This window comes from Hemitrygon akajei, chromosome 12 (assembly GCF_048418815.1).
Source record: "Hemitrygon akajei chromosome 12, sHemAka1.3, whole genome shotgun sequence".
Classification (NCBI taxonomy): domain Eukaryota; kingdom Metazoa; phylum Chordata; class Chondrichthyes; order Myliobatiformes; family Dasyatidae; genus Hemitrygon; species Hemitrygon akajei.
Genome location: NC_133135.1, coordinates 25,308,021 through 25,320,047, shown reverse-complemented (window position 1 = coordinate 25,320,047; position 12,027 = coordinate 25,308,021). Strand labels below are relative to the sequence as shown.

Sequence of the window (12,027 nt, the reverse complement as noted above, 5' to 3'; positions counted from 1 at the left end):
ATACATGAGCTGATTGTTGAGAGAATGGAATGCTTCCTTTAGTTCATGTATAAGCCATGGTTGACATGTTTGGCCTGTGAAGTAATAGGTGTGAATCCAATGCGGTATGAAAGTGCTTACAATCATCATAAAGCCACATATCTCTTTCAGTAAGGGAGAATAAAATGCAGTTTGGCTAGGGGATCTCAATAACTTATAAACACAGATGCTGGAAATCCAGTACAATATTACCTGGATTTCAAAGGTGATACTCCCAATCTAGAAGGTTTACTGTCATGGTCATCTTGATAGCCATTTACAGAGGAATCCCTGCCCAGTTTTGTGGCTTCAGCTGGCAGATTTTATTCAAAGTGACTTGTAGCTCAAGTGTCTTGAACGTTGTTGCTTGCTGAGGTTTAGAGTTGTTTCCTAGACACCTACACTGCGTATGGGCTCTTTCCGACAAACCTGATCCCCTTCTACACCCCCTGCATTCAAATACTTCCCATGCTGCCTGCGTTCGTTTCCCAATCCCTTCTTCAGGCGGTATTCCCACAGAATACTTGCTAATGCAGCCAGTTTATGCAGTGTCCTCAGATTCTTTCAGCTTTTGTAACACAGAACCCCCACATGCTCCAGAATCCTTAAAGTGCTTCATAAAGCTCCGATGACCTCTGCAATCATAGTAAGTCCCATTAGGAGTCAGATAGAAACTGATCTGGGAGAAGCTGCTGATATCTTTAAGTTATACCTTTTTGCTGCTGAGCACAAACATAATAATGCAAGGTAATAGGGGGTATCATCTGGAGCTGTGAGAAAGGTATGTTGTAAAATTAACATTATACACCAGTCCTCTGGTCCAATTAACATTATACTCCAGCCCTGCCAAAGGGTTTTGGCCTGAAACGTTGACTATACTCTTTTCCTAGATGCTGCCTGGCCTGCTGAGTTCCTCCAGTATTTTGTGTGTGTTGCTTGGATTTCCAGCATCTTCAGATTTTTCTTGTTTGTGATTATACACTGAGTGATATCTTAACCTGCTTGCTCTGAATAATTCCAGCAGACATACACTGTGTATATGTTAATGATTGCGCTAATACTTCATCCTATGTGCACACAGTTTGCTCATGTTTAAAATGCCACTTTGAATCATTAAAAATGTGTGATGCTTGAAATTACTTCAATTTCTGGCATTCTGAAACAAAGCCATTTTGTTTTCTCTCAGGAATGTGCGCCTGTCGGCCTGGTCTGCCATCAATGCAAGGCTCAGTCGTCATACTTGGTGCTGGAGACACTGCCTTCGACTGTGCAACGGCTGCACTACGCTGTGGAGCTCGCCGTGTGCTTGTGGTTTTTAGAAAAGGATTTACCAATATCAGGGCTGTCCCAGAGGAGGTAAAATTCAACAAGCTTTAACACTCAGGATTTAATACAATCAGGCTCACCAGATGGAGCATGGATTGCAAGCATTTTCTTTATTAAGTTGTGTGCCCTGTTACTTAATATCTCAAGATCATCATAAGACAACTTAGTTGTTATTTGCCTAACAACTCTATTCCAGAAATAATATTCTTGATCCTTTCTCAGTTTCCATTAGAAATCACAGGAAATATCTCTAATAAAGTTGTCTTTTTTGTATCAAATTAGTAGCACGTTGTCATAATTAGTATGTTTTTGAGTCATACAATTTATAGTAAATACAGGAACAGCATTCTTAAATTTGTCTTGGAAGTCACTAAATTATAGCAAGAATTGATCATTAGAAACTGAGGAAGTTTATTTTACTGCAGCAAGATTGAATCCTGTTCTAATTGAGTAATTGCTATTGTATTGTACCGCGTCCTGAGCTGTTTGTTCTGTACAATATACTTGCCCACAGTCAGTGCATCAACCTTCCACTATTGTTTCCATCTTTCTGTTAGGATATGAATTACTGTGTTCCGGTTTTCTCCATTGACTTGTGAAGCAACTTCTATAAAGTCAGCTGTGCAATAAAGTGGTGTGCTCCCATTGTAGAGCTCCAGGATATGTTATCCAAGACTCATTAGCTACCATATATTCCCTTTTAACCAGACAGATCTGTTGTGTTAGATCTGCCGATGCTTCATCGTCATAAAATCTGTGATTTCCTTTACCTTCAATTTCTTTGGTCTGAAATTATTTTGCTCCCTTTCCTTGACTTAATAGTTCATTTATTTTAAACCTAAGCATGGTTTGTTACAAACACAAGAAAAGCTACAGATGCTGGAAATCCAAAGCAACACCCAAAATGCTGGAGCTACTCGGAGGCCAGGCAGCATCTATGGAAAACAATGAACATTTGATGTTCCAGGTCGAGACCCTTCTTCAGAACTGAGAGGGAAGGGGGGGATGCCCAAATGAAGTGGTGTTGGGAGAGGAAAGAGGCTAGCTGGAAGGTGATGGGTAAGCCAGGTGTGTGCAAAGGTCAAGGGCTGGGGAAGGAAGAATCACATAGGAGAGGAGAGTGGACCATTGGAGAAAGAGAAGGAAGAGGGGACTGGGGAATGTAATAGACAGTGAGAAGAAGTAAAAGGTTAGACTGGGGAATAAAGGAGGGGGTGGGTGGATTTTATTTACTGGAAGGAGTGATCAATATTCATACCATCAGGTTGGAGGGTACCCAGATGGGATATAAGTTGTTGCTCCTCCATCCTGAGGTGGACCTCATCTTGGCACAAGAGGAGGCAATGGATTGACATGCCGGATTGGGAATGGGAATGGGAATTAAAATGTTTGGCCACCAGGAAGTCCTGCTTGTGCAGATGGTGCGATGATGTTCAACAGAGCAGCCTCCCAATTTATGACGAGTATCACCAATGTGAAGGAAGCCACATTGGGACCACCAGACATAAAATACAACCCCAGCAGATTCACAGCTGAAGTGTTGCCTCACCTGGAAGGACTACCTGGGACTCAAGATGGAAGTGAAGGAGGAGGTGTATGGGCAAGTGTAGCACTTGGGCTGCATGCAAGGATAAGTGCCTGATGGGAGATTAGTGGAGAGGGAGTGAATAGATTAGAGAAATGTGGAGGGAGCAATCTGTGTGGAAAGCCGAGGGGGGAGGAGGTTTTTTTTTTATTAAGTGCAATCGTGAACAATAGCCAGATTAGAAATGCTGATCAAGTCAACTAGTCTGCAAAGAGAACTCTGATAGGCCAATCAGATGGTTCACTGCTGCTCAGTGATAGAACATAAATATATCATATGTACAATTAAAAAACATTAAAATATAGTAGAAATACTGGAGTCATGTCGATCATGATAAAGTCTGCTGGAGAGAGACATTTATACACATGCTGTCCTCCATTATTCAGAGAGTTTGAAGGAGAAGGTTACAGGGTGACAAAACATGAAAGGAGCACTTAGAACTAAAAACTAATCCCTACCGGGAGAAAACAGCACCTGATCTTTCCGCAATGTTCTCCAGCAGTTTAAGGACTAAGTCCAGCCAGAACATAACTCACAACTGCTCTTGAAAGTCAGGTATTAACCCTACCTGCCGACAACCAAGCATTGCTATCCTGGTCCCCTTCATGATAGCTTATGAAGAAGCATGTGACTTCCCTCCCAGAGAAGATGGGTGTTTGTGCACTTGACTCCTGAACGCTTGGACCCTATTGTCTCAGATGTTTCCAGCCACAGCATCTGGAAGGCTTTTCCAAATTCTGATAGCACAGTGAAGGAAGCTTCTATCCAGTGTGTAGGTTCTCGCATCAGGCATAGAAACAGCATGAGCAGGCACAGATAAACCTGATCGTGAGGTGAAGATTTGTTTAGGGGTAGGGTCCTTTTGGAGATGGCAGAAGTTGTAGAGAATATTTTGTTGGATTCAGAGGCTGATGGGGTGGTTGGTAAAGATAAAAGTGACTCTATCACTATTACAAGCAGGGAAGATGGTGTAAGCACAGACGTACAGGAAATGGAGGAGATACGGGTAAGGGCAGCATCAATAGCAAAGGGAGAGAAACCCTGTTCTTTAAAGAAAGAGGACACATCTGATGTCGTGAAATGTTCTACCTCCACTCCAAGATCGACAAACTGGACTGTCCGGGTAGGCCTATTGTCTCTGTTTGCTCCTACCTCACTGAATTCATGTCCTTGTATCTCAATTCTAATCTTTCTCCTTGGTTCAGCTCCCTCCCATGTACATCCACGATATTTCTCGTGCCCTCGATCTTTTCTGTAACTTTCAATTCCCTTGGCCCTGACTGCCTCAACTTTACCATGGATGTTCAGTCCCTATGCACTTCTATCCCCCATCATAAAGGCCTCGAAGTCCTCTGCTTATTCCTTGACAGAAGAACCAACCAATCCCCCTCCCCCTCCACCCTCCTCTGTCTGGCAGAACTGGTCCGCACCCTGAACAAATTTTTCTTTGGCTCCTCCCACTTTCTCCAAACCTGAGGGATAGTCATGGACACTCACTTGGGCCCAAGATTTGCCTACCTCTTCGTTGGCTATGTAGAACAGTCGATGTTTGAGGCCTCCCCTGGTTATACTTCCCAACTCTTCCTCTGCTACATTGACAACTGAATTAGTGCTGCTTCGTGTACCCATACTGAGCTCGTCAATTTAATTAATTTTGCCTCTAACTTCCTCCCTGCCCTTAAATTCACTTGGGCCATCTCTGACACTTCCCTCGCTTTCTTGATCTCTCTATCTCCATCTCTGGAGACAAAGTGTCAACCAATATCTCTTATAAAATTACTGATTCCCATGATTATCTTGACTATATCTGCCCACACTCTAATTCCTGTAAACATTCTATTCCCTTTTCTCAGATTCTTTGCCTCCACCACATCTGTTCCTCAGGATGAGGCTTTCCATTCCAGGACATCAGAGATGTTCTCCTTCTTTAAAGATCAAGGTTTCTGTTCCTCTACTATTGATGCTGCTCTCTCCCATATCTCCTCCATTTCTCATACACCTGTGCTCACCCCATCTTCCCTGCTTTGTCCCTCTTGTACTTATGTACTACCCCATCAGCCTCTGCATCCAACATATTATCCTCTGCAGCTTCCACCATCTCTGAAGGGACCCTACCACTAAACATATCTTTATCTACCCATCCGCCTTCCTCCACAATTCCTTTGTCCATTTGTCCGATCCCTCTAATCTCCCTCCAGGAACTTATCCCTGCAAACGAATACACCAACACCTACCCATACACCTCCTCCCTCACCTCCATTCAGAGCGCCAAACAGTTCTTCCAGGTGAGGCAACACTTCACATGTGAATCTGCTGGGGCTGTCTATTGTGTCTATTTGATCCCGATGCGGCCGCCTCTATGTTGGTGAGACCCGCTGTAAATTGAGGGGCTGCTTCACCGAGCACCTCTGCACCATCTGCCACAAGCCAGACTTTCCGGAGGCCAGACATTTTAATTTAGATTTCCTTTCCAGTTCTAACATGTCGATCCATGCCCTCTTCTTGTGCAAAGATGAGTGCACCCTTAGTGTGGAGGAGTAATACCTTATATTCCCTCTGGGTACCCTCCAACCTGATTGCATGAATTCCACCCCCTTCCCCATCCTCACTCTTACCTCTAACTTATTCTCACTTGCCTATTTTTCCCCCAGGTTCCCTCCTCCTTCCCTTTCTCCTATAATGCACTCTCCTCTCCTATCCGATTCTTTCTTCTCCAGCCCCTGACCTTTCCCATCACCTGGCTTCACCTATCACCTTCCTGCCAGCCTCTTTCCCCTCCCCCCACCATTTAATTAATCTCCCCACTTCCATCTCAGTCTGATGGAGGGTCTCAGCCCAAAATGTCGACTGTTTACTCTTTTCCATACCTGCATTTTGTATATTGTTCTTTGAACTTCTTCTTGTATAAGTACAATAGCATCAAAATTGAAGGGTCAAGTCTTTAAATAGAATCTGATTAATAGTTCATTAGTTATATGGACTATTTTCTCTGATGGTATTAACACTATCTATAATCTCCCTCCTCACAAAATAGATGAGTTGAAATTTTGGTGCTAAGTTAATTGTTGTTAGGTAGTCAAGATGTTAACTACCTTGAAAAATCAATGATTTCACCAAGTTATGATGTTGTCAACACTGTACCCGATTTACCTTGACAATTTCTACAGTAGGGTGTCATTACACTTTTAATAATTCGTTAACAGGCAGTGAGACCAACAGAAGGATAAAATATTTCTGAATTATGAATTAATTGCTCTCTTAAAATGCGCTCTTTTATCTAAAACAGCACAGGAAGAAGTATGTAATAATGGCGCAATTCAGATGGGGCCTACTTAGAAATTACATAGAAACATAGAAAATCTACAGCACAATACAGGCCCTTCGGCCCACAATGTTGTGCCAAACACATCCCTACTTTAGAATTTACGAGGGTTACCCATAGCCCTCTATTGTTCTAAGCTCCATGTACCTATCCAAAATTCTCTTAAAAGACCCTGTCGTATCCACCTCCACCACCGTTGCTGGCAGCCCATTCCATGCACTCACCACTCTCTAATTACAAAACATCCCCCTGACATCTTCTCTGTACTTACTCCCCAGCACCTTTAACCTGTGTTCACTTGTGGCAACCATTTCAGCCCCGCAAAAAAGCCTGTGACTATCCACACGATTAAAGCCTCTCATCATCTTATACACCTCTATCAGGTCACCTCTCATCCTCCGTCGCTCCATGGAGAAAAGGCCGAGTTCACTCAACCTGTTTTCATAAGGCATGCTTCCCAATCCAGGCAACATCCTTGTAAATTTCCTCTGCACCATTTCCATGGTTTCCACATCCTTCCTGTAGTGAGGCGACCAGAACTGAGCACAGTACTCCAAGTGGGGTCTGACCAGGGTCCTATATAGCTGCAACATTACGTCTCAGCTCTTAAACTCAATCCCATGATTAATGAAGGCCAATGCACTCTATGCCTTCTTAACCAGAGAGTCAACCTGTGCAGCTGCTTTGAGCGTCCTATGAACTTAGACCCCAAGATCCCTCTGATCCTCCACACTGCCAAGAGTCTTACCATTAGTACTATTTTCTGCCATTATATTTGACTACCAAAATGATCCACCTCACACTTACCAAAACACACAAAATACTGGTGGAACGCAGCAGACCAGGCAGCATCTATAGGAAGAAGTACAGTTGACGTTTCGAGCCGAGACCCTTCGTCAGGCCTAATTGAAAGAAAAGATAGTAAGAGATTTGAAAGTAGGAGGGGGAGGGGGAAATCTGAAATGATAGGAGAAGACAGGAGGGGGTGGGGTGAAGCTAAGAGCTGGAAAGGTGATTGGCAAAAGGGAATCAGAGCTGGAGAAGGGAAAGGATCATGGGATGGGAGGCTTCGGGAGAAAGAAAGGGGGAGGAGAGCACCAGAGGGAGATGGAGAAAAGGCAAGGAGTGATTGTGAGAGGGGCAGAGAGAGAAAGAATAGGAGGGGGGGGGAATAAATAAATAAGGGACGCAGTAAGAAGCGGTGGAGGGGCATTAATGGAAGTTAGAGAAATCAATTTTCATGCCATCAGGTTGGAGGCTACCCAGATGGAATATAAGGTGTTGTTCCTCCAACCCTGTGTGTGGCTTCATCTTGACAGTAGAGGAGACCATGGATAGACACATCAGAGTGGGAATGGGACATGGAATTAAAATATGAGGCCACAGGGAGATCCTGCTTTCTCTGGTGGACAGAGCGTATGTGTTCAGTGAAATGGTCTCCCAGTCTGCGTTGGGTCTCACCAATATATTAAAGGCCGCACCGGGAGCACTGGATGCAGTATACCACACCAGCCGACTCACAGGTGAAGTGTCGCCTCACCTGGAAGGACTGTCTGGGGCCCTGAATGGTGGTGAGGGAAGAAGTGTAAGGGCAGGTGTAGCACTTGTTCCGTTTACAAGGATAAGTGCCAGGAGGGAGATTGGTGGGAAGGGATGGGGGGGTGGGGGACGAGTGGACAAGGGAGTTGCGTAGGGAGCGATCACTGCGGAAAGCCGAAAGGGGGGGGAGGGAAAGATGTGCTTGGTAGTGGGATCCCGTTGGAGGTGGCGGAAGTTACAGAGAATTATACGTTGGACCCGGAGGCTGGTGGGGTGGTAGGTGAGGACAAGGGGAACCCTATCCCGAGTGGGGTGGCAGGCAGATGCCCTTACACTTTCTCCCTCACCACCATTCGGGGGCCCTTACACTTCCCCTCTCATCACCAATCAGGGCCGCAGACAGTCCTTCCAGGTGAGGCGACACTTCACCTGTGAGTCGGCTGGTGTGGTATACTGTGTCCGGTGCTCCCGGTGTGGCCTTTTATATATTGGTGAGACCCAACGCAGACTGGGAGACCGTTTTGCTGAACACCTAAGCTCTGCCTGCCAGAGAAAGCAGGATCTCCCAGTGGCTACACATTTTAAGTCCACATCCCATTCCCATCCTGATATGTCTATCCATGGCCTCCTCTACTGTCAAGATGAAGCCACACTCAGGTTGGATGGACAACACCTTATATTCCCTCTGGGTAGCCTCCAACCTGATGGCATGAAAATTGATTTCTCTAACTTCTGTCAATGCCCCTCCTCCCCTTCTTACCCCATCCCTGATTTATTTATTTATGTATTTCCCCCCCTTTTCTTTCTCTCTCTGCCCCTCTCACAATCACTCCTTGCCTTTTCTCCATCTCCCACTGGTGCTCCCCTTCCCCTTTCTTTCTCCCTAGGCCTCCCGTCCCATGATCCTTTCCCTTCTCCAGCTCTGTATCCCTTTTGCCAATCACCTTTCTGGCTCTAAACTTCACCCCTCCCCCTCCTGTCTTCTCCTATCATTTCGTATATTCCCCTCCCCCTCCTACTTTAGAATCTTTTACTATTTTTTCTTTCAGTTAGTCCTGATGAAGGGTCTCGGCCCAAAACGTTGACTGTGCTTCTTCCTATAGATGCTGCCTGGCCTGCTGCGTTTCACCAGCATTTTGTGTGTGTTGCTTGAATTTCCAGCATCTGCAGATTTCCACATGTTTGCACCTCACACTTATCTGGGTTGAACTCCATCTGCCACTTCTCAGCCCAGTTTTGCATCTTATCAATGTCCCGCTATAACTTCTGACAGCCCTCCACACTATTACACGGTTAGCTATGCCACACCTTTGACAGATTCCTGGGAAATAATTTGGTTTGTTAATGTACTCATTTATGCTCAGTACTGATGCTCCGAACAACAAATCTAATGGCTTATATCTGTGATAATAAACCTGATTCTGCTTTGTTCCACACACATAAAGAGAGCCACAGAATTTCTCAATACATTTGAAGTAACTGATTTAAAGTGGGAGGATAAGCAAGATTTTGTTAATAACTGTAAATCTGCACTGTCAAGAAATTGAATAGTCAGATTAAGGTTTGATGGTAAACTGACCTTTAAAATTTATACTGTTCTTGTAGGTCATCTTGACTACTAATAATAAATTAGTTTTATGGTGTAACCAATATTTTCTGCTTTGAAAAAGAAATATATAATAACTGGCACTGACTATTTATAGTTCATTGTAATGTGTTTCTCATTTGGAACATCCATGCCAGACTACATAGCATTTGTAAAGATTTCTTTAATTATTACAGTTGGATTAGAATTCATTGGATTAATTTGATAACCTCTTAAAGATGTCTAGTTCTGTTAACCATCTTGTTTGATAGCAATTTGAATGGGAATGTGAACTAAATAGAATCTAATGTGGTGTATATTTTGTTAAATCAGCACTTATATGAACATAATTCAATAATTATTGCTCTTAAGGATGAGTGACTTTTAATGTATAAACATTCATTCAACAAAACCAATGAAGAACTGATCAGAGGCAAAATGAGATACAATTTCTTCAGCAACTGGTTAGCAATATTAAACTTTATGTTTTAATGTGGTAGGCATTCACCAAAGTTTTGCAATTTGTGTCTGTCTTCCTAATCCTATCGTTGAATGTTACTTAAAATAAAATTAGCTCCTTGACAATACAATGAAACCCAAGTCAACACACATAAAATGCTGGAGGAACTCAGCAGGTCAGGCAGCACCCATGGAAAAGCATAAGCAGTCGATGTTTTGGGTCAAACGCCTTCCTCACAGTGGGAAAGGTAGGGGTAGGACACCAGAATATAAGGTAGCGGGAGGGTAATGAAGATAGCTAGAAGGTGATAGGTGAAGCCAGGTGGGTTGGAAAGAATCTGATAAGAGAAGAGAGTGGACCATTAGGCAAAGAGGAGGAGGAGTGGCACCAGGGGGTTGTGATAGGCGTGAAGAGCTAAGAGGCTGGAGTGGAGAATAGAAGCTAGGGTGAGAGATTTTTTTTACCGGAAGCCGAAACTGATTTTCATACCATCTGGTTGGAGGCTACCCAGACAGAATATAAGGTTTTGCTCCTCCATCCTCAGAGTGATCTCATGGACCAACATGTCAGAACGGGAATGGGAATCAGAATTAAAATTTTGGTCATTGGGAAGTTCCATTTTTGGCAGATGGAGCAAAGGTGCTCAACGAAGTGGTTCCCCAATTTATGATGGGTCTTACCAATATCGAGGAGTCCACATTGGGACACTAGATACGATAGACAATGCTTCATGTAGATGTGCTCAGTGGTGGGGAGAGCTTTACCTGTGATGGTATCCACTACTTTTTGTGGGATTTTCCATTCAAAGACATTGATGTTTCCATACCAGGCTGTGATGCAACCATTCAGTATACTCTCCACTACACATCTATAGAGGTCCCCTCTGTCCACCTTCTTGTTCTGGTTTCTTTCCCCTTCCTTTCCAGTCTTCATGAAAACATAGACTAATTATTCCTCACCATTACTGCTGCCTGGTCTGCTGAGTTCCTCCAGTATTTTGTGTGTATTGCACTGGATTTCCAGAATCTGCAGAACCTCTTGGTCTCTAATTGGTGGCCTGATTAGTTAGCCTTGGCAATAAGAGTTGGCATTGACCTTTGGGAACGTTACTGCTTCAGTATACCAGTTTTGGTTGGTTGCCCATACTTCCAGAAGTCATAGTAACCAACAATGCCACTATTGCCAAGGTCTCCTTGGCAGGTTTCAGAGCCAGACCAAGTTGGTCTTCAGCGCCATTAAATTTCACCACAAAGGCCTACCGCAAACTTTGGGTCTCAAGGATTCATGAAAATATTCAAGATATGATGTTGGAATGTTCTGTTGGATATTTTATCTTGACAGTAACAGTGCAAGTAAATCGAGTGAAGGTAACGACTGATTGTTTCCTCAGTAAAAAAGATCATATTCACGTTGAGGGAGAATAAATATATTTTGAAGCAAACCCCCTAAGCATAAGCAGAAGTAAAAGAATGTGCAGTTTGAAAATACAATCTGCTATCTAACAAAATCACGTTTAGTGAACATTTGTTTATCTTGTTTAGCAATCGCCTGTTTGCTTTAAAGGGAGTGGGTTTTGGATGGAGTGACATTTGCAAACACTAGAGGGGGAACTTGGAAGTTTTTCATGATGAGTTGCAATCATGTTGGCATTTTATTACTTGTAAGAATATTTTCTGTAAATAGCCTATGTTACCATTGAAAGGCCTAGATCATGTGGCTATATAACCATATAACAATTACAGCATGGAAACAGGCCATCTCGGCCCTTCTAGTCCATGCCGAACGCTTACTCCCACCTAGTCCCACTGACTCACACTCAGCCCATAACCTTCCATTCCTTTCCTGTCCATATACCTATCCAATTTTACTTTAAATGACAATACCGAACCTGCCTCTAACAACTTCTACTGGAAGCTCATTCCACACAGCTACCACTCTCTGAGTAAAGAAATTCCCTCTCATGTTACCCTTAAACTTTTGCCCACTAAGTCTCAACTCGTGTCCTCTTGTTTGAATCTCCCCTACTCTCAATGGAAAAAGCCTATCCACGTCAACTCTATCTATCCCCCTCATAATTTTAAATACCTCTATCAAGTCCCCCCTCAGCCTTCTATGCTCCAAAGAATAAAGGCCTAACTTGTTCAATCTTTTCCTGTAACTTAGGTACTGAAACCCAGGTAACATTCTAGTAA

At 43.6% G+C, this 12,027-nt stretch overlaps 1 protein-coding gene across 2 annotated transcripts in view; it reads left to right on the top strand.

The window, feature by feature from the left end:
- LOC140736808 (dihydropyrimidine dehydrogenase [NADP(+)]-like) overlaps nt 1-12,027 on the top strand; it is an 888,868-nt gene that overhangs the window by 418,134 nt on the left and 458,707 nt on the right. For both annotated transcript variants that reach the window (XM_073062742.1, XM_073062741.1), the window contains exon 10: nt 1,205-1,374. In XM_073062742.1, the coding sequence (XP_072918843.1) occupies nt 1,205-1,374 (170 nt within the window). The remainder of the gene's footprint in view (nt 1-1,204; nt 1,375-12,027) is intronic.